The 22,532-nt window shown below is 50.9% G+C and overlaps 1 protein-coding gene across 2 annotated transcripts in view; it reads right to left on the reverse strand.

Moving 5' to 3' along the window:
* Positions 1 to 6,797: 6,797 nt before the first annotated feature.
* The window catches only part of EPAS1 (endothelial PAS domain protein 1), an 82,675-nt gene continuing 66,940 nt past the window's right edge, over positions 6,798 to 22,532 (reverse strand). The window contains exons 7-16 of one of the 2 annotated variants that reach the window (XM_045885065.3): positions 21,254 to 21,360; positions 16,028 to 16,175; positions 15,132 to 15,346; positions 13,651 to 13,832; positions 13,077 to 13,187; positions 11,246 to 11,733; positions 10,398 to 10,527; positions 10,012 to 10,129; positions 9,566 to 9,733; positions 6,798 to 9,021 (exon numbers count right to left, since the gene is read on the reverse strand). In XM_045885065.3, coding sequence (XP_045741021.1) covers positions 8,870 to 9,021; positions 9,566 to 9,733; positions 10,012 to 10,129; positions 10,398 to 10,527; positions 11,246 to 11,733; positions 13,077 to 13,187; positions 13,651 to 13,832; positions 15,132 to 15,346; positions 16,028 to 16,175; positions 21,254 to 21,360 — 1,819 coding nt within the window. In that variant the 3' untranslated portion in view covers positions 6,798 to 8,869. The remainder of the gene's footprint in view (positions 9,022 to 9,565; positions 9,734 to 10,011; positions 10,130 to 10,397; positions 10,528 to 11,245; positions 11,734 to 13,076; positions 13,188 to 13,650; positions 13,833 to 15,131; positions 15,347 to 16,027; positions 16,176 to 21,253; positions 21,361 to 22,532) is intronic. The other variant, XM_045885066.3, reaches the window with a different exon arrangement.

A 22,532-nucleotide genomic window follows, 5' to 3' on the forward strand; every position in this document is an offset into this window, starting at 1 on the left:
GACATCATATATCCTGTAAGCAGCTTCTATTTATTTTTTAAACCCAGTCTGACATTTTTCATTTAATTGAAATATGTAACCTATTTGTATTTTATGTAATTACTGATAGATTTAGATTTAAATCTAGCATCTTATTTGTTTTCAGTTTGTCCCACTTATTTTATGTTCATTTTTCTCCCCTTTTTGGTCTTCTTTTGGAATAATCATGTATTTTTTTAAAGATTCAATTTCCCTGCTTTATTAGCTTGTTAGTTACACACGAGCTTACTATTCTTCTAGTGATTGCCCTCGTGATTACAACATGCATTGTTGACTTACTAAAGTCTCATATACGTTAGTGCACTTGTCACTTCCTAGACCATGCAAAGACTGAAAGTCACTTACTCCATTTACCTCTTCCCACCTGTTATGCTATTGTTTGCATGTACGTTAATTTCTGTTACTTAAAACCCCACAATATATTTTCATTATTACTGCTTTAACAGTCACTATTCACTTAGATTTACTCATTTACCTATCCTTTCCTTCACTCTCCATTTTCGCCGGCATTTCTTTGTTTTTATCTGGCATCCTTTTTTTATTCAATACTTTTTTTTTTTCCTCTAAAGGACAGTTTTGGACTTATGGAAAAATTGCCAAGACAGTACAGAGAATCACTACTTCCCCTGCAGGCACTTTCCCCAATTACTACCTTACATCAGTATAATCTACTTCTTACAATTAAGGAACCAATAATACAATTAGTATTAGCTAAAGTATATCCTCTATTCAAATTTCCTTCTTTTTTACCTAATGGTCATTTTTCCCTTCCAAGAAACCACATTATATTTAACTGTCATGTCTCCTTAGGCTCCCCTTGGCTCTGACAATTCCTTAAGTTTACTGATTTCGTAAGAGACCATGCAGTATAAATCCATATGAAGAAAACCATTTTAAAATTCTAAATTCAAAAAAATTTGCACTTTCTTCTGCCCAGACAAGAGACGAACACTTAAGGGGCAGTAAGAGTTTCCCTCTGCTTGTCCTGGGCTCCATGGGACCATCAAAGTCCAGGCTGAGATCTGAGCAAAGCTTTGAAATCAGGGGGTTTTTTGTTTTTTTAATCTTGATCCTTAGATGGCATCACTTTCTTTGTTTGGTGATCGGAGTAGAGACTAAATTTCCTTATTATACTGAGGAGGCAAACACAGACACATTAAGGGAGAAGGGAGGTTTACTCTTGAGTAGATTTGCATTGAGCTGAACTCAATCTGAACCTACAGACCGGGTTGTATTATGTGGGGCCATCCGGAAAAACTATACACTATGCTTTCTCCAGATATTTGAAGGTGGCCTTTCGAGTTCCCCCAAATCTTATTTCCTCCAGGACAAACTGTTTCAACTTCTCCAGTCAACTGTGGTGATGTGGTTGCGAGCCCTGTCCACATTTTCGTCCGCCTGTGAACAAAGTCCTGTTTGTATGTCTATTAAGGTGTGGTGCTAGGGAGGGACATAATGTATTGGGGTTGCTGCCTAGCCTGTAGTTTCGTGGAACTATGAGCTTCCAGGGCCTGAGCGCAGCCCAGAGAGTGTTGGTATGTGGGGTGCTGGGCAGAACCGGCCTACATGGCAGAGGCCACCCTGGTCAGCATGTTCTAAGCAGCAGCAGAAGTGGAGGCGTGTTCTCTGCACTTCCCACACCCATCTGGGCCAAGTTACCCCAGTCTGAGTCCTCCCTCTCTTCCAGATCTTTAGTTGGAGCTCTGCCTTGGCTTTTGAGCAAGGCCCCCGAATGATGTCAGTGTTCATGCTCAGCTGCCCTCGCCTCAACCAGGCTAACGAGGACAGGAGAACGTCCCTTTGTTTCAGGCCAATGGGTCCTCCAACTACAGCTGTCTTCCTCTGTTTCTGCAAGTTCTGGTCCCACCCACAGAGTGTAAAACCCAGGTCCCAACCGGCAGAGAGGGAGGGGCGGCCTCCTGGCTACCCTCACACCTGCCTTAGAAGGCAACCACCCCACCTTACGTTCAGTGAGTACACTCCAGTGATGGCCCCTAGCTGCTGTGGGATCTAAGAAGGGCCTAGAAAGCTCTGTAGGCATGGTGGAGAAGCTGGTGTGCCTCCCTGCTATTCCATGCCTCTGCAGGCTGCAGGAAAGGTCAGCTCCCCACCCTTTGGCTTGAACCTCTAAGAGATGCTCAGGATGATATATCATCTCTTCATTCTCTTTGTCTCAGTCACCAGTGGCCAACCAAGGCTTCCAGGTCATCTGTTACCACCTGGCCCCTGTGCCCAGAAGGTTCTGCACATGCATCATTCTCTTCCATCTCCCATCCCTCCCGCCCCTCCTACCCTCTAGATCCTTCTACCACACTCTCTGGAACTCCATCTGACATCAGTCACTTCCTAGATCCTCCCCTCTTCTCTGAATGTGCATTCCCCTTCCTCTTGACTGGAGCCTGGCTCTCTGCTGAGGCCCCTGCTCCCTGCAGTCATCAGGGAGGGGCTAGGTTCTCTTGTATAGGCAGGTATTAGGCAGGGCCTGAGGGTGGAGGGGGTCCTCCTAGTTTTGCGACACTCCCTTCATGTCCTAGGACTCTTCTCTCTCCTCATGGCTGTCAACCTTGGCCTCTAGTTACTCCCCCTTCAGTGATTTCAGTCCGCAGCTCATACCTCTCCTCCGCCTTTCTATTCAGCATCATCGTGACACCTGCTGTGTCAACCAGTCTTCCTCACTTCCTCACACCTTCTCCATGTTATTTCAGCCACCTCTGAAATCTCAAAAATTTTTTTTAAAGTTTTAAATTTACATAAAGCAAAATTTTTTCTAATGTACAGTTCTATGATTTTGCACATGCAGATTTTCATAACTCCCACCACCGACAGGATACAGAATAATATAGAATAATAATACTCCGAAGAACTCTCCCATGCAGCCCCTCTATTCAAACTTCTCCCACCCCTAACCCCAGGCAACCAATGATCTGCTGTCTGTTCCTGTATTTTTTGCCTTTTCCAGAATGTCACAGACATAGAATTATATAGACTGTACTGTTTGACGCTGGCTTTCACTCAGCATGATACCTTTGCACCTCCTCCATGGTGCTGTGTGAATCGAGTTAGTCAGCTTAGATTGCTGAGCGGTGTTCCATTGTAGGGATGGATTACAGCTTGTTTTGTTGTTGTTTTTAAAGATTTTATTTATCTGTCAGAGAGAGAGCGCGAGCACAAGCAGGGGGAGCAGCAGGCAGAGGGAGAAGCAGGCTCCCCGCAGAGCAGGGAGCCCGATGCGGGACTCGATCCCAGGGCCCTGAGATCATGACCCTGTTGAACGACATTTGGGTTATTTCTAGTTCTTGATAATTGTAACAGCATTATTCATAAATGTTTGTGGGCAGATGTTATGTAAATTTAAAGTTTTCACTTAAGACAAATACCTATTTATTTATGGTGTTGCTGGGTCATAGGTGAGTATGAACGAGATTTCAATTTTCAGTTTCCTCTCCTCTGACAATGACTATCTGCATGGTTCCCTTTCTCCACACCTCTCTCTGACCTCTCCCTGACCTCATTAGGACCTCTCGTTCACTGAGCCTACTGATTTTTCACTGGTCATCCTCCTCTTCATCTTTTTTTCTTTCCTTCTCATACAACTTAGTTTTCATGGTCTGTCATAATAGCCATTCTCTTGGAAACATTCCTAACTCCTTCTAACATGCTGTTCCGGCTGCCCCCCCAACCTGGCAACCTCAACTAACCATCCATTCGGCCTCCCTTAGGGTAGAAGAGTGTGGTCAGAGAAAAACATACAGCTGTGCCAGGGGTCAATTTGTGACCAAAATCTCATGTGAGCATCTGATACTGACCATCAGTCTGGCCTCCTAAAATGAGGACTCCACACGTCTCTTTCCTCAGAACTCTGACAGCCCGTCCCCTTCTCACCGCTAATGGTCTTGCCTCCTCCATCGCTGTGGAGATGGAAACCATTAGATTGGAGGTTGATCATCATCTTCCCCTCACCAATTGCACCTGACAGGCTGCAGCCTTATTCTACTTTGCCTTCCCTCCTTTAAAGTGATGAACTGCCCATGGTTCTATCCACGCTGCATTAGATCTCATCTGTGCCCATCCCACCTTCTCAATGAAATTACCCTGCAAGGATCCCTTCTCTTGCCTGCCTTAATCAATTTCTCCCTCTGCCATCACCATGCAAACACTCCATATGCTACAGCTCATCTTGAAATATAACTTCCCTGAGAAAAATCTGAAATTTCACAGGGGAGAAACCCAACAAATACCATCTCAGCCAACTGATGAAGGTTAACATCAACAGTGAGAAGTCACACTGATAGTATGTACCCTTGATATGATGGCATGAGACTGGGTCTTTATGTCTGCTGTCATCCCCCCCCGCCAAGCCCATGATCTCTCTCTAACCATGGCAATAACCTGTGACAAATCCAGATTGAAGGATGCTGTTACATAAGAATATCTGAACAGCACTCCTCAAGACTGTCAAGGCCATCAACAACACGGGAAGTCTGAATGACTCCTTATGATGGACCATGAAACTATCACAGTCTAGAGAAGCCTGAGGACACATGACAATTACATGCAATGTGGTATCTTGGATAGGATCCTGGAACAGAAAAGAAATCCATTAGACAAAAACTAAGGAAGTTTAAATCAAGTACAAATCTTAGATAATAAGAATGATATCAATATTGGTTTCTTATGTACCATGATAACGTTAGCAATAGAGGGAACTGTGTGTACGAACTCTCTATAATATTCTTGCAACTTGTCAGCAAATCTAAAATTCTAAAACAAAAACTCATTAAATATTAAAAAGCAAAACAGCTTCTTCTTCCAGCTTTACTCCATTTCCCTGCTTCCTTTCGCAGGGAAACTTCCCGAAAGAGTTGTGGTCTCTATCCACTCTCTGCTCCAGCCAGCTCATTCAACCACTCCCATCAAGCTGCTGTGCTGTGCTCTCTACCCAAAATGCATTGTGCAAGGTCAATGACGATCTCCATGTTGTCAAACCCCAGAGCCAATTTTGTTTCCTTCTCTTACCTGACCTTTCAGTAGAGCGTGTGGCCCAGTTAACTGTTCCTTCTTCCTGGAACACCCCCTTCTCATGGCATTTGGGATGCAACACTCCTGGGTTTTTTCTACTTGCTGGCTCCTCCTCTGACTTTGACTAGCACTTACATGGTCCGGGGCTCTACCTTAGAACTGTACTCTCTGTCTCTGCTCTTACGTGCTGGGTAATTTAATCCAGTCTCGTGGAGTTAAGTACAATTTACCTGCTGTTGATTCCCAAATTTGTATCTCCAGCCTTCATCTATGAGGCAGGGACTCTTACCATGCCCAGTTCCCGGGGAGGCAGACACAGGCTCTCAGGCATTAAAGGGGCTTCCCCAGGTTACGCAGCTAGAAGCCACAGAGTGAGGACCTGAGCCCAGGTCCATCTGACTCCAGGCCTGTGCTGTGAGTGGCCAGGCTGCCGTCTCCCCAATCCCAGTGTCCTGCCTGCTCCCCAGCAGCTCTTGCATGTGCTGTCTGTTCTGGCCTTATGCCTTTGTCCTCGTCATCTGCTCTTGAAATGACCTCCCTGACACCCCTGTCTTACCTATCTTCTTTTCTCCCAGCTCCAGTGGGGGTTTCTCCACTCTTGAGGCCCAGGCTGATCTTTCCTGGCTGCCTCTGAACTCCCATAGGACCTGGATTCCACCCAAAAGCAACTGAGGGTTCATCTGCATCTATTAGTTTTGTGCTTTCTGAGCCCAAGATGGGGGGGTCCTTGGCCCAAGTACTAGTGCACCTGGGGACACTGAAGCCCAGTATTTGAGACAGGGACTACCTAAAAAAAATGTGGGCCCTGGGCCTCTATCATTGTATACCACCTCATACAGGGGAATTACTCAGAATTGCTTTTGTTTCTGCTCTTGGCTGGTAAGCTCTTGGAGAGATGACTTCACCAAATGAGTTTCATTTAAAAAAACTGTGTGTGTTGGGGGGGGCGGGTAGCATTAACATTTTAAGTCTTTTCTCCTGATTCTGCCTGGGTGGTCATGGAAGTGAAGGGATTGATTTCGATTTCACAAAGGCCACTGAGAGGCCAAGCAGTTCCCGCTGGGACCACGGAGTTCAAAGGAATATTCTGGAAGGGCTGGTTCTAGGACTGACGGTTGTGAGCAGAGGCTGCTGCTGGCTCTCTCCCCAGCCCCTGCATGGCCCTATAGGGACAGCTGCCTGTTCATAAGCAGGCCACGACTTAGGAAAGTAAAATTTGAATTTGGGAACCCGTCATGCCTTGTCTCTGCCTGAGGCGGTCTTGGCCCTTCCCCTCCCACCTTTACCTTCTCCCTGGGAAGGCCCCACTGTAGCCCTGCCACCTCCACACTGAGGTCCTCCCTGACTGCTAGTACCCATGCTGCCCCTTCAAACCTTCATCTCGAAGTGCAGACTGTTACGTGTAGACCAGCACAGCTCTCACGCTGGTTCATGTAGCCTTCTGAAAGCACGACCGTGACTTCTATCCTTGGGTAACCCCCCCCCCCCTGCAGAATACGAGAAAGGGCCCAGTGGCAGACAGAAAACTAGGCGGAAATATGGCTGATCCAACAATGGTGCCCAGTCTTGAGCAGGTTCCCCAGCGTTCATGTTGCTCTCTCCTTCCTGTCGGCTGGCCTCCATTGCCTCACAGAGCTCAGGGTCCGCGTGCGTTGTCTGTGAACTATTTAATAGAGGCTTTACTTTACAGCGGTGTAGCCTGTGACAACTCTCCACGAAACAAGAGCCACCAGCACTGGTAGGATCAGAACACTTTAATAAGATATCAGTGTCAAAATACATTTCCTTATAAAGTTAAGCTCCTCTATAGTAATGTTGTCAGTAGGAGTTTGACAATACAGTAATGTTCATGAACTCGTTACGTTGACAGGTAAGGTTAATATGAAGCTTGGAATATTTTTCAGAGTGTTTTAGTAAAACTGCAAGGGTAAAATGCCCTTAATGCTGAGGCAACACACACAGGAAATCAAACACCAGCGTTTACACGTCAGTAACCCTTCAAGTTCTGCCGCCGTGCGTGGGGCCAAGCGGTGGTGCTACAGTGTGATTTGGTCAAGGCAGTGACCAGGTCATTTTTCTCCTAGATTTCTTTTGAACTTGAGTTTTTTGTTGTGTTTTTGGCAATAAGTCCATCCAGCTTTACCAAATTCTTGGCCTGCCGTGCTTTGTGTGTGTTTCTAGAAACTTCCTCATTGTACCCAGGACAGAAGAGCTCCATGTGATTGGTAATTAAAAACCAAAAGGTATTGTTCCTCTTAACCAGTGGGTTATAAAGTGCTCTGAGAACACTTGATTTTCAGTGCTTCCTACCTGTGTAAGTCACTTCAGGTGACAGACCTTGGGGAAGGCCTGAGGCTAGGGGCCAACCAGCAGGCGGAAGAAGGGGTGCGGGCCTGGTCAGGACCAGCTACACCCCCTTTCCGCACCCTCAGGCCAGCTCCATGTGCTCCGGGCTGGTAAGCTGGGAGGACCGTGGGCTGGATCACTGCACCATTTCTGAATCCTCACTCTCTTTCCTGAATTCCCACTGAAACCATCTCATGGTAATTCTGGAAATATCCAAATGTGCCACGTGAAAGACCTTTGGAGTCCCATAGCTCAGTGCACTTGAAGGGCTAGCAACAAAATCTGAAGAAAAATTAAAGCACTTCCCCTCCCTTAGATTCGCCCCACCCTCACCCCATAACATGCCATCAGACCCTCTTGGCAGCAATAATAATATACATACATACATACATACATAATACATATAGAACATGAGAAGACAGCTCGCAATGCTCCCAACACTTCATGATTCCACGTCTTGGATTGTTTGTCACGCCCATGGCATATCCCCAGAGCAAAAAGCCAACAGCGAGAGACCTTGAGCAGAGCTAGGCCAGGCCCAGGGGAGTGCCGAGCGATTGCAGTGTCGGCAACACCAGGGAGAGAAAACCAACACCTTATGAAAAATATCTTAAAGTGATTTTGTGAGCAGGATTCCATTTCTAAGTTTTTAGATATTACAAAGTACCCATATATATGATAAACACATTAACCCAGATATGTTTTCTTTTAAAAAAAACAACTCAGTTATGTTTTTGAATAATAATCAACAAACAAATCCACCCAATGCAGGAGAAGAACCCCAAACAGTGAGGGAAAAGCCACATTGCGCAACCTTCACAGACAACCACATACGCTGGAGTTCACCCTTCACATTTCTTTTTCCCAAAAGTTGTGTCAAGATTAGAGCTAAGGTAGGCTTAAGAAGAGAAAAAAGATGGAAATTTACCATAGGGTGATTAGTTTTAAGAAAGAAAGGAGAAAGGCTTTGAGAGGAACAGGCCACGAAAATCCAGCTTGGATAGCAAAATTACTTTGTTTCTCTTTGGCAACAACAACAACAACAAAACCTTTTTTTAGTTAAATGAAGCCAAAGCTTTCCCGACAAGAGAACAGACCTAACACAAAACTCGTTAGTATGGATACTGTGTGTGTGAGAGAGCGAGACAGAGGGACCCATGAATAATATAAATTAGAAGTAATCAAAGTTGGGGAAAGAAAAATCTTATGAAATTTAAGAACATGTTCATTGACAGAATAAAACACAGCAGGGAAAACGGTGTATTTAAAAATACAGCTACTAAAGTGAGCATCTTTAGAAAAAGGCCACTACTTGGTGACGTGGGCAGGTTCGCCAGGTAGGTACATCTTGTAAAAAGTGTGTTGGTGTTAGAGATACCTAGTTGCAAAAGTAGACGTAGAGAATGAAGCTGGCAGGGCGGTGCGGGCGGCAGGTGGGGGCGCCCGCCCAGGGGGGAGCCCTGGCTCAGGTGGCCTGGTCCAGGGCTCTGAGGAGGTCCCCTCCTTGCAGGAGCGTGGAGCTTCCTGGCACCGGAACATTCACCTCACATTCATATCTGGTCAATTCGGGCAGCAGGTAGGGCTCAAAGGAGGGCCCGAGCAGCCGACTGGCCATGCCTGAAAGAATGGTTGGTACCGTGTGTTTAAAGCTCTCAGTCAAACATTCCAAAAAGGGTCTCTTCCATAAGAGGGCTTCTGGGATGTTTCCCCCAAGCCACCGATTATATTCATGTCAAATAGCAACCCTTCTGGGATGGTATCTAGGATCTGTAAGATGGGAACAGACACAGGCAGTCCAGGGTAGAAGGAGGGGGGGGCGTCCGGTGGCTAACCCTCCCAGAACTCTCCAGGCCACCTCGTGGCAGCGCATTCTCTGTGCATGTCCTCAGCTCAGTTCCCGCCCGAAGGCAGAGCGATGCCCCTGCTGTGAAGGAGGCAGTAGGCAATATGGCACCCTGAACCCCTGAGCAGAAGACATGGGCTTGGGGACTCGTCGGTCCAAAGAGCCCTGGATGTCCCTTCTAGAACTCTGGGGGCAGACGGCATGCAGCCCCTGCTGTACTCTTTCTGGGAAAGGCAGCTGCCCTCCAGGGCGGCAGTCCCCTCCTCGTCCTGAGCTGAGCCCTGCTGCCCGGAGGTTCCCGTTCCCGAACGCACTCACCTGACACCTTGTGAGCTGATGGCAGGCTGTAGTCCTGGTACGGAGGGGCGTAACACTGGGGGGGGAGCCCCCTCTTGGCGTTCTCCCCAGGGGTCCCGGCAGAGGGTGGTGGTGGCAGGTGTCTCAGGGGTTGTCCGAGGCCCCTCATGGGATTTTGGGTGAACTCGTCTGAAAGCCCAATGCCAGCAAGTGAGGGCAGTGCCAGGCCCAGGCACAGGAGAGACTGAACCCCCCCCCCCCCCCCGAAGCCCCCTTCCTTCACAAAAGGTAGCACTTCCTGACTCTATCATCTGAGCCTAGTGCGAAGGGGGAGGTGGGTGTGTGCCCGGGGGGGCGGGGCATGGGACCCTGTCCTGTTTGGCCAAGGCCTGTGGAGGAACCCAGAGGGGCCCCTGCAGATGCTGTCCCCGCAGCCCCCCAGGAGGCCTGGGCCTGCTGCAGCTTACCACTGGGGAGGTTTGCGCTCAGCAGTTTGTCAGGCATCAGAGGGCAGTTCACGTTGCCCCTGAGGCTCTTCATCCTTTTCCACACCTGATGCGAAGTGCTGCTGCCTGACGGATCGCCCTGGATGTAGAGGGGAGAAGGCCAGAGAACCAGGTCCTCAAACGGACTCGGGGGTAGGGTGGGCCGGCATGGGGGCTGGTGTGCTCTCTGAAAGGCCCCATCCACACCTCTCCCCGCTGCCCCCGGCAGGCTCTCTGGGCCCTCACAGCCACTGCGAGAGTTTCCGGGCCGGCCGGACCTCCGCCCTCAGCCCTGTCTCCACACCCAGCCGCGCCCCCACCCCCGGGGCTGTGGAGGGAACCCAGACGGCACCAGGCAGGTGGCTCACCCCGCTCACGTCGTGGAAGGCTTGTTCCTCATATTCTCGCTGTCGCTTCAGCTTCAGCTTGTTGGCCAAGGCTACCATGGCTGGGCTCAGCACATCCGGGCCTTGGGGCCCAAAGCCCTTTGCAGACCTGCTGAGCCCAAGAGAGGGAGCCGTGAAGGAGTTGGGGGCCCCACACCCCTCCTTGCCCGTGCTGGCTCAGAGTCCCAGAGGAGGCGCAGTGGGCTTGAGATGCTGATGGTTCACGTGACCTGTACCTCCCTCCACATCTGCCCTCCCGCCCAGCTGTATCCGGGCAGCCTCATCTGCGGCTGCACAGTGGGTGACGCTGGGCTTGAAGATCTCAGTCTTCTGCCCTGTCGCTCCCCAGTGATGATGGGCAAGCGCCCCAGGGAGCGAGAAGCCCCAGATCGACCACCGTGACTCGGCCCAGCGAGCGCCCCACGGGTTGACACGGGCCTTGCTGGGGCGATGGGAGGAGCCCGGGGAGGCTGCTGCCGTGGAACCAGGTACAGCCCACAGGCAGGGGAGAAGCAAGGGCACCATTTATGCTTTTCTCAACCAGGGTTCCAGCAGAGAACTAAGAGGAGTCATTCAAATGCTCGTGTGCATCTGTGCCTCGGCTGATGAGCCCCGGTCTGCAGGGAGACCCTCAGCAGGCCCCTTCTCTCTGCCTCGGCCCTGACAGAAATGTGTCCTCACATACCTCGGGGTGATTCCCCCAAGGCCTCCACCCTCAGAGCACAGGGAAGGCTGTGGCAGGGGAGGAACAGGGAGCCTTTCTGGGGCCCCAGAGCTCCCCCCACCGCCTGCCGTGGGCGCCTCTGCTGACGCAGCCAAGGGAAGCTCACCTTTTCTTGAACATGGAGAGGTGAGGTGAGGTGAGGGGGGCGCCCAACAGTGATGGCCCCAAGGACTCCGTGTGCTGATCTGCAGGCCACTTAGTGGGCCCAAAATGTAATGGTGGGTCAGGGGGCCACTGGGTGTTGGATCTGCCTCCCATGGAGGAGAGAGGAGTGCTGGTTTGGCCACAGCACGGTGGCAGTGACACCTTACTCCCGCCATCAAAGAAGATGGAGGACATGGGCTGGTGCTCAGGCTCTATCTTCTTGCTTCCCAGCTGCTGCTGATACTTGTCCAGGAGGAAGGGCCCATGGGAGGCCATCGGCGCCAGCGGCTGGAAGATGTTCGTCATGGTGCTGAAGCAGTGCTGGGGGGTGGACTGCGGCTTCTCCGGCAGGAGCCTCTCTTCGGGGCAGATGGGACTGAGCTGGAAGTCTTCACCATCCATGGGGATGTAAGGTGCCAGGGTCTCCAAGTCCAGCTCACTGAAGTCCGTCTGAGGACAGAGCAGAGGCAAAGGCACGGTCCCTCGTCCATCCCTCACAGCCCCACCTGTGCCCTCCCTCTCCTGCACCCCTTCCCTTCAGCAGTGTCCCTCCCTTGCTCTAGCACAGCCTTTGATCCCTGTGGCCCAGCAACAGAAAACTCAGATTTGTCTCTTGGCCTGGGATGCTAGCCTTTCTAGGGGTTTGCGCCCCCTTCAGTGTGTGCCCCAGATCTCCACGCTCCACTCGGTGGTCCCTGCACGTTCCCCATGGGTGACCCTGCCTCACCCCACCTGAAACGCCTCCCTCTCTCCCGTCTCCTGTCCAAACCCCACCCTCTCTCCTGTGGCCCCAGTGAGGCTGCCCCTGAGGCCCGTGGTGTACACGGTGGCTCGTGGGGAGCCAGGGACAGCTCTGTCCTCCTCTCCCGCACAGGTGTGAGCACAAAGTGCGTGCCCCGGCTTCATCTGTGGCCTGCTTGTAGAGTAAGAGCGCTCTGCTGGCAGAGAGCCTTTCACAAAAGTTCTCGGGCATCGTGCTTAAGCTCCCAGTGTCCTGGCGGGCACTACGGGGTGTACCTAAAAGCCCACGGCAAAAATGATGCCCTCGCTGGTGGCGCGGAGGCAGTGTGCAGCTTAGTGATGATGCACTGCACCGTGGAAGAAGAGAAGCAGACAGAATCAAGTCCTGAGTAACGGACCCCTCAGGAGTTCCGAGGAGAGAGCAGGAAGGGTTCAAGTAGGGAAGTTGTGCCGAATTGCGGGAGTTTGCACCAGGCAGGCCAAAGAGACCGGCTGAGCAGCAAGGGGATTCGTTAGAAGAACTGGAACTAAGACAAAGGGGGCCTTAAACATCCACCCACTTGGTCCCTGTTTTTGTAATTTTTCAGGAACACCAGTCCCTTTCAAGGACACTGCCCATGTGCATCCCTGAAAAGTTGTGTGTAAATGAAAATCTGTCAGAGGTCCTTCTAAGATGCATTTAAAATAGAAGTTGTTATTCCAGAATCCTAACATGAATGTGTTTGTGAGGAGAGTAATTGTCCCTTGTGGTTTATAAACCTCTCAAAGTTCTGGATCTACTCTTTAAACATAGGGCTTCTTTAAGAAAGGATCAGGTAGTTTGCTTTCTTGGTGCACATGAAAACCCGGCCTCAGTAAAGAGTGCATGAGCTGGATGGGCCTGCAAAGCAGAGGACAGAGGTGGGAGAAGGGGACTAGCCCAGGCTCCACTTCCCATGTAAGATCAGGACCTTGGCCAAGTGCCCCCACTGGTCTCTGCAACAAAGGGATGCAGCTGCAAGAACGGGTGTGAGCCTTCACCACCCACCAGCGGGCAGGCACGGCCCGTCTACCTGGGTGCCGCCCTGGTCCTTTGCCTCTGTATCCATGGTGAAGAGCTTCTCGATCACTTCAATCTTCAGATCATCATTCAGGGATGTGTAATAGTCTCCGGGGCTGCTGGGCTGGGGGCCAGGAAGGAGAGGGACCAAGTCAAGAGGAGGGCACTGCTCTCACCAGAAGTCCAAGGTGAAAGGAGCAGTACATTCCTAGACTCCCAGATTCATCCCCAGTCTGAGACACAAGTATGTGGACAGGGACCCCTCCTTACGAGAAGGCCGTGGCTGGCGGGGCTCCAGAAACCGTACAGCTCTCTGCCCCGAGCAGGACGGTGACGGCCCTGCCCGGTGCCTAAGCTACGGGCTCAAAGCTGTGTGCCACTCAGCCCCCACCTTCAAGGAACTTAGCATTTAGATGGGGGTGCACACAGTGAGAGCACCCGGCTGGAACAGCGGGCAATAAGTGTCCCCCCGCCCCTAGGGGACTCCGGGCCATATTCCTAGGTGGGCCGTCTACTCGGCCATCCTGCAGCAGCCAAAAGGGGCAGCCCACCCTTTCCATGTCTGCACCCCAAGGCGGGGTGCTCACCGTGGAGCAGCTGCTGCTGCTGCTGGCACTTGGGGTGGCGCTCCCGGAGGCCGCCACTTGGGGCACGGTGAAGGCGGGCAGGCTCCCCGGCTCACTCTGGCTCCTCGGCTCTCTGGGCCACGGCTGGCTTGGGGGCAGCAGGGTGCTGCCGTAGGATGAGGCCTCCTCGAAGCTCTGGCTCCCTGTGGAGACAAGGGCCTGGCTGGTTACCACCCATAACCCCTGGCCTTACCCCCGGGCACAGAAAGCCCAGAGGGTGCACGGAAGGTCCTCAGAGGGTCGGAAAGCATGCCTGGGGCTTTCAGTCTCCGAGGCCCCGCTGCAACTACGGGCCCCGAACCGGGACTGTGAGGCAATGAACTGCCTTCTTGGAAGGGAGCGCCCTTCTGGAGCATTTCCTTGTCAGAGACTACAGGCACTAGGGCCTGCCTCCTTGACAAGGGGTCGGGAATGTCCCCGAGGAGGAGGTTGTAAGAGTTCCTCAGTCCTGCCACAACACAGGGCCACTGCAAGACTTCGCGTCCCGGGGCCACTGCCCTTTACGGTTTCTAAAGTCACGATCCCTGTGTGGCCTCTCCAGAGCACTTCCAAAGAGGCCAAGCCAGTGTAGGGTGAGCAGGGGGAGGTGCTGCTAGCCCTGGGGCAGGCACGGGAGGCCGGGGAGGGTGATGGGGGTCACAACCTGGGAACAAGGGGCTTCCCAGGTACACATCGAAGGTGTTTCCAGCATGGGAGGGGGACAGGGCCGAAAACTCTGCCTGGGGCCACACATCTGGACATGCCAACATTTTAATTTTTTAGAGAGCATGTGCACAGGGTGGGGGGAGGGGCAGAGGGAGAGGGAGAGAGAATCTCCAGCAGACTCCATGCCCAGCACCGGGCCCAACATGGGGCTTGATCTCACGACCCCTGAGATCATGACCTGAGCCGAAATCAAGAGTCGGATGCTTCACCAACTGAGTCGCCCAGGCACCCCGTGGACAGGCCAGCATTTTAAAGAAATAGTGCATGTAAGGGCTTCATCCTGGGCCAGCATCTTTTCTCCCTCCACTTTTCTGGAATTATTTCTCCTACCATTTCAGCCTGGCCCTCTCCCTAAACAAGCAATCTGTCCTTTAAGGCCCAAGGAGAGAGCCACCCTCTCTGTGAAAACACGGCAGCGGCCTCAGAGCATCTCTCCTGCTGCCCCTCCTCCCTCATGTCAGACTCCCCCCGCCTGTGCTGCAGAATCCCCTGGCTCCTCAGGAGAGAGCCCCCAAAACCCCCGCCCGTTTGGCACTTTGCAGAGTCTGAAGTAGGACCCTCTTACTCCGTGCCAGATGGCACTCAGCACAGAGTCTGGCCTCCGACAGAGGATTCACAGGGCCAGGGAAGGGGCAGGGGTTGAGGAACCCCTGAGCCAGGGAGGCCTGGTACAGTAAGAACCTCCTCCCCACCCAGAGAGGGCTGAGCAGGCCCCTGTTCAGCTCAGAAGCACCCACCGAAATCCAGAGAAACGATGACATCTCCTGCAGTGGGCGCTAGCTGGGCTAGCTCCTCGGGCTCCTCCTTCAGCTTGGTGAAGAGGTAGTTACTCTTGTCAGACACCGCCACCTCCCCACTGCTGTCAAAGATGCTGTTCATGGCCATCAGGTGGGGCTTGAACAGGGATTCCGTCTGGTCCATGGAGAACACCACGTCGTTCTTCTCGATCTCACTGATGGGACGAGAGGTGCTTCAGACCTTCCACATTTTCTAGCAAAATCCTGTTATACCCCCGGACATATGGAAAGCCAGACAGCCAACCCTCTCAGGCGAAAACACGGGTGTGGACGCCGTGCCAGCACTTTGTAAAGAACCGCACAGTGAAGTTTGGAATCACGGAGGCAGCAAGCCCGAGCATGCCCTCCGGATATGGATGTCTCTGGGCGTGCACTGCACTGTGTACGCAGGTGTGAGGGCTAGGTTTTCATTTTACTCTAGTGGTGACCATCTCCAACTTTCTCCCCAGGCACTATGGAGTGAAGCTGTTACATCTTCTCCCCGGAAGCCCAAGCAATATCTCTTTCCTTGTTCCCCGTTCAGAAAATACTCATTAAGTGGCAACTATGCTATCTGCCTCCCCACGTGGGTCAGAGGCATGACACAGATGACAGATGGGGGGGCGGGGAGAGACACAGACAAAAAAAAAAAAAAATCACCGGGAAGGGGCAACCCCAGGTGTCCTACAGTTCCCGAGACAGCCATGAAAATCCTGTAGGTCCTAAGGACTGGCACAAAGAGCTCGCAAGAGGCAGTGCGGGGCTTTGGGCAGGTGTGCGTTCCCTCGGCCTGCTGCCCTCAGTCCGGGGAGCTCAGGCATCCTGCACACCCCGCCCTGCGGCCCTCACATGCTTACCTCAGGACGTAGTTCACGCACATGATGCACTGGGGCTGCAGGTTGCGAGGGTTGTAGATGACTGTCCCCTGGGTCTCCAGCCATACGTAGCCCCCGTGCTTCGCAAGCATCCGGTACTGGCCGCTCACCACCTGCCCTTTGGTGCATACTAGGGGAGGAGAAACGGAGCCTGAGGTCAGGGAGGCTGGGGAGCGAGACCTCATGGGGAGGGCGGTCTACGGGGAAACAGACAAGACCGGGCACCGGGACACAAGGACCTCCTCATGACTTCTTTCCTCTTCCAGATTACTCTACATGCTCATTAACATTTCTTTTACTGTAAGAAAGCATTGGGAAGGTGTCCCACATTGCCCAGTCCAGAAGGCTTCATCTGCTCCCATTAAAAAGGAATCAATAAATCTCTTTCAATTAAAGTCTACTAATGTTAGAATTTCTGGTAGTTTTCCGAACTGTCCATCTACTTTCATTCCTTGGGAATTCATTCTTCAGAATCCTACCTCCGAACTCCTCAAATCACAGAGAACTGGAAGAGGCATGATGGAAGCATTAGGAAATCTTGCTAGCCTGGGGACTCTGGGAAAAGCACAGTCCCTCTTAGTTTTGGTTTCCTCCTCTGCAAAACGAGGTGTGGATAAAAATAATAGTAATGATGATAATGCTCCTTATTAGCTAGCCGGCATACGACAGCTGTTCACACTGAGGACCACATCTGCCTGGCTCGCTGATCAGGTGCAGAAATGCGGACTGAACGTCCTGGACAAATGCTGTATAGGAAAAGCCACCTCTTACCCGGGACTGTAGAGAACGTTGCGAGGGGCCCCACGGGAGAATATCCAGATTCTCAGTAAACACGGAGAATTGCACTCCGTTCTCCCGGTAGGCTCGGGGGCCACCTCCCCATTCACCAGGCTTGCGAGGCTGAGGAGGGCAGCTTGGTTCCTACTAAGGCCGCTTGTGGTCCTTTACCTTTATGTTCTTCTGGGCACATTTTATCCACTTCAAAAATGGAACAAGCACCTACCTCCAAGGTGCAGGAAGTAGTAACTTACTTGTGTGCAGTGCTTTGCAGGGTTCAAAACTGCCTCAAGATGAACTCATTGCTGCAAAGCAATTAGAACTGCCTGGCACATAAGTCGTCCGTAAGGATCAGTGTTACCATCAGCTCGTGTAATTCGCTATGACACCATGAGGTGTCTATCACGATTCCATGTTTTACATCTGAAGACACTGAGGCTGAGAACTCCCGGGTAATTTGCTGAAAGGGCCCCTCAGTGGAAACAGTAGACAGGATCACAGTCTAAATGTGAGACTCCCAATCTAAGCTTTCGTGGTTTGGTTTTCATTTTTAAAATCAACTTCAGTGAGGTTTAGTTTACCTTCAATTTAAAAATGCAACTACTTTAAGGACACAGTCCAACGAGTTTTGACAAATGTATATGCGACTGTCACCACAAAGGTAAACAACTTTCCCATCAGTCCGCCACCTCCGAATTCCTTAGGCCTCCTGCCAGGTCATCCCCATTGCCACCCCTGGTCCCAGGCTACCCCTGATCTGGTTTCTGTCACTATATGTTGCTCTTCTCTCCATCTGCATATAAGTGGACTCATACAAGAGCATGTACTCTTTTGTGTCTGGCTTCTTTTCACTCAGCATGTTTTCCAGATTCCTCAGGGTGATGCAGGTATTCGGGGTTTGTTCCTTTTTATTGCTGAGTTGTATTCCATTGTATGGAGGTACCATAATTGGTTTATCCATTCACCTGTAGATGGATGTTTAAGTTGTTTTCAGTTTTTTCGGTTATTACGAATAACGCTGCTATAAACATTGGTGTACGCATCTTTGTATGGACACATATTGTGGGTGTAGCTAGAGGGGCGGTGGCCAGATCACCGGCTCAGTACATGCTTCCTTTGTAAGAAGCTGCCACGTTCTTTTCCAAAGTGGCGTATCACCCTAGTCTAGTCTTTCTGAACACAATACTGGGCCGCAGAGAGGATAGATGTCACCTGCTTTGGACATGAAGGAACTAAGGCCAGGGGGACTGTGACCTGCTTAACACGACGCAGGACAGGAGCGACGCGCTCTGAGTGGGACAATGGCACTCCCAGCCCCGCACTCTCTGGCTACGACTCCCAGGCCGCCATTCACTGGGAAGCCTCGATTTGCTGTGTCTGTGGTCCTGCATTGTCATGGGCCCCTCGGCCAAAGAAATCACTGCTGTCCTCCCTGGGGGGAGGTGCCCCACTGAGGCCCCCTTGCTGCAGAGAAACAATTCTTGCACAATTTCAAGTGCCTGGAGTTAACTTATTTAGACGGATCTTAATGCAGACAAAGTTCAGGGCTCCTATTCTTTTTGATTAAGCAGTACAGCGAGCAAAGGTCTTAACTGCATTTCTAGTGATTGCAGGCGAGGGCCTGCTCTGACAGTACAATATAATTACGTCTGCTTTCTAACCATCTGTTCATTAATGCCAGCCTTGGTGAGGGGCCTGCTCCTTGGCAGATAGGCCGTTTATGGCCTTTAATCTTGTTTTCCTAAGAGCACATAATGTCCTCACACAACAAAGAGAAACCGCCCCCCCAACTCTCCCCAGCCCCTACCCCCGACAGTAACGATGTATAAATTACTAATCCATTTGGAAATGATGGCTTTCAATTATCTAAATCTGGTTGGAGGACAGAGCTTCCCCACTCATTTCGACAGTAAACATTCACAGGCTAAAACACACATTCGTGTGGAAACTCAGGATGCTGGTGTATAAACCTGAACTAGCCTCCAAGTTGGACCTCCAATTATCCCGCCGCATTAATGTGAGTCTGTGGTACAACTTTATTTGCACAAACCCAACAACACACACACACACACACATAGGTGGAGAGACAGAAATAGATGCTTCTGTTTTAGCTGGCATTAACCCAATTTCCAACCCACACAGACTTCCCTTTGCTGGATTTGGGTTTGCAGGCTGGGTATGAGGCCGCTGAGCTCAGGGCAGCTTTACTTGGCTCCATCAGGGGAAGAAGAGAGCCTGTGATTTCTCTTTGGGTGTGAATTACCTTTAAGTGTGCCTAATGTTTCAATATATGGATTCAATAAAAAGCACCGTATTTCCCCCTGGAGTCAGCAGGAAACTGATATGACAAATTTTTATCCCAGCTCTGTTTTAGGGGTCAAAGATTTTTAAGGAGGAGGAGAAAATCCTTTTTCTATGCCCAGTGAGAAGTCATCATTTTTGTTCCTTTTGATAGCAGTTTCCTCAGCCCTTCTACCCCAGAAGACAGAGTATAATACTGTCCTCCAGGAATTCCCAGAAACTTTTACTATTGTCCCCTGCTTTGACTTCACTCTTGGCTGAGGAAAAAAGCTGGACTTTTCCCCAATTTTACATGTAAAGGAGGAAAGGCCCAGAAAGCCAGGCCCTGGGAAATCCGTGGGTCAGCTGGGCCAGAGCCCAGGTCCCAGAGTCACAGTGTTGGGATGACTTTGGGAGCAAGAACTACCGAGTAACAGAAAAGCATGGGGAATCCCGGCATGAAAGCTGGCACCACATCCCACAGTTTCAAAGCTGGGGCAGGCGAGGGCTGGGTCACATCCACGGGCACACGAAGGCACTTCACCTCCCTCCCGCATTCTCAGGGTCCCCGAATGGGGCTGAATCTAGGCTGGTTGGTTGGTTGGTTTTTTGCCAACACTTCTCTGAGATATCATAAGGGGCCCTCTTGTACGGTTAGCTCAAACCCCAAAGCCGCGAGGAAAAAGCAGAGAAATTAGAGAAGATTCTCACTCCATCAGAGGATATGAACTGCGCTCACATACAGTTTACGGGGTTGCTAATCTGTTGGCTGCTCTGAACTCAGCTGTCCTAATCTTAGGGTAGACGATGGATTTAGAAATGGTGGACAGATAGCAGCATCTCCATTTTCTCCACTGCCACCCCAAGCCACAGCTAACCCTGGGGGCCCAAGACCAGCAGGGCCACCGGCAAGCTTGTTAGACTTACCTTACCCATTTTTAATCCTCCTACAATCTTCTCGGCACCTCTGTCTCCACCACTGTCAGCACTTATTTTGAAGCATTCTTTCCCAGATATGTGTGTTGCCCTTGGGTTTACTGCGGACTTAGTGCCCACATTTTATCAAACGCTATGCTAGATACTGAGGCTAAAGAGATGAGCCACCTGCTCCCACAGAGTTCACAACCCTCCTTCTCCTTCCGCTGGGGAGCAATCCTATAAATTTCTATGTCCCCCAGTGGGCCAAGTATAGGGCTATCGACCCAGAGTCCTTGCATGTTGACGGGCGGCATGGACTCAAGGATGTCTTGGATCGCCTGCAAACAGGAAGGCTGCATTGGGAATATGGCCAAGTGAAGGCACTAGAATTGCCCTGTCCTGTGGGGTAGCCGCTAGCCAAGTGTGGCAATTTAAAGTAAAATTAAATTTTTAAAAATTCAGTTCCTCAGGTGCACTAGACATTTCATGTGGACTATGCAGATGTAGAACATCTCCCTTGCAGAAAGTTCTATTGGACAGTGCTGTTCCAGGATCCTTTCATAACTCAGGTTTTCTTTCAAAAGTTGCAAAGCACAGTGTCCATGTGCCACCGCTGGTTTGCCTGGACAGCCTCAGACTGAGTTCTCTGACCCAGCAAGTGAGCCGCTGGAGAACCGGGGCCTACCTCAACACATCTGTGAAGCTGCTGCCCTTCTACTTTCACCTGTTGAGCCCCACCCTCCCCCATCCTTCAAGGTCCAGCTCAAGGGCTCTGTGCTTTCCTTTCCTGAACTCTCCCAGGTCTCCTCTTCTCGGCTGTACCTGCTTCTATAGCCCACAACCCAGTTGACTATGTGTCCTCTTGTGTTGCTCTCTACAGGGCTGTCCTACAGGGTTGTGCCAACTGCTGGCCGCACGGGGCGCTGGGTGGAGATGGAATGTGGGGACTGAGATTCAGCCCACCTTCCACTGTCTAAGCTGTGGGCCGTGGTATGGGTGTGTCCCCTCAGAGGAAGGGGCCCTTTTCCTAATTTGCGTGAAGTTGTCATCTGGGCTGGTGGCTGCCTCGGATCTCTAACCATCCTGAGGGCACAGGTCTTGTCTGCCACACAAGATGGTGGCTCTGTGAAGGAGGGAAGCAGGTCTTCTCTGGTCTCACTGGTCACACCTCACTCAAGGCCATATTCCACAGATACAAGGGAGCCACAGATACAGGGTGCTCCAGGAACTTACGGTTCTGGTGACTTTTGGTCATGTTCTCTGAGTCCAAAGCATGGTAAAACTCATAGGCTGAGCGGCCAAGCAGCTCCTCAGGGTGGTAACCAACTAGTTCTGTGATTCTGAATTAAAAAAACAACAAATCACAAAAAAACAACAAATAAACAACAACAAAAAAACCCAAGCATGTGGGAAGAGAGACTATATGAATGTGGGCAGGGACTCAAGGAGCTAAATCCAGAAGGCGTCCTCTTGTGCAGGAAAATGCATACATTCAGATGAGAACACTCCAGGCTTCCTGGTCATCCCATTCATCCAGGTTAAAAAAACATGGTGGTCAAGCTGCAACTGAGGCTCCACCCAACCCCTACTCTTCCTGCACTTCCTGAAATCGTGTTTGGAGAGTCAGGGGATTCCCTATCCCCCACCTCCAATATACACATACACCCACCAACCCCTGGAAGGGTCTCTCACACCCTCCACCCCCTGGTTTTTGTCGAAGAGGGAGATCCAGGGAGAGCAGACAATCTGCTTGATGTCCACACAAGTGTCCCGGGACGGAACAAGAATGAAAAACAGAGTTCTAGATCACCAGATCAAGCTTATGTTACTACTGGGGGATACAAATGAAAAGTGAAAATGGTGTCGTCTCTGTGGGGAGGAGTGTCGAGACGACCTTTGTGTGATAAGCAGCAAGTGAGGAGGAGCCCCGGGCAGGAGAGCCCGCCCTGTCTGTTTGATCTTCACTCCTCTGAGTACTTTTCCTCAGGTCCTGCCTGGTGACCTCAGGTACTTCTTGCACAGTGGGCTTGCCTTCCATGGTATTTTACCTGCCCCTCCCCATTTCAAGGAAAGGGGGTTGGGGAGGAAGTGCTGAGAGGAAGAAATATAAAATCAAGGTATTAGAAATGTGCTTCCTCATTACACTCCGATAAATGGGCAGCTCTGAAACGATAGGGCCCGGCCGTCCCAAATGTCCCTTTCTTCTTCCTATAACGTGTCTAGGTTTCATAGGAAGCGGACAGAAAACAGACAAATGTGGAGAACCATGAAGGATCACTTCACACTTAGGACTCTTTGCTCTGTATCAGAATCATTAAAATAAAGAAGCCCCACCCAAGAACCACCAGATTAGCCACTTTCCCACATCACACCTAAATGTCTTATAAGCTTTGCTGTCTCCTGCAGTTTTTCTAATGGGCTCATTGTCTTGTTTACTTGGCCTACCACAAGTCACAAGTGTTGCTATACTCTTATGATTATGAGCTCTATTTCAGAATGTATGACTTCTGAG

Source organism: Mirounga angustirostris, unplaced genomic scaffold, assembly GCF_029215605.1.
Source record: "Mirounga angustirostris isolate CCGP_5_RB_7025 unplaced genomic scaffold, mMirAng1.0.hap1 SCAF_10, whole genome shotgun sequence".
Lineage (NCBI taxonomy): Eukaryota > Metazoa > Chordata > Mammalia > Carnivora > Phocidae > Mirounga > Mirounga angustirostris.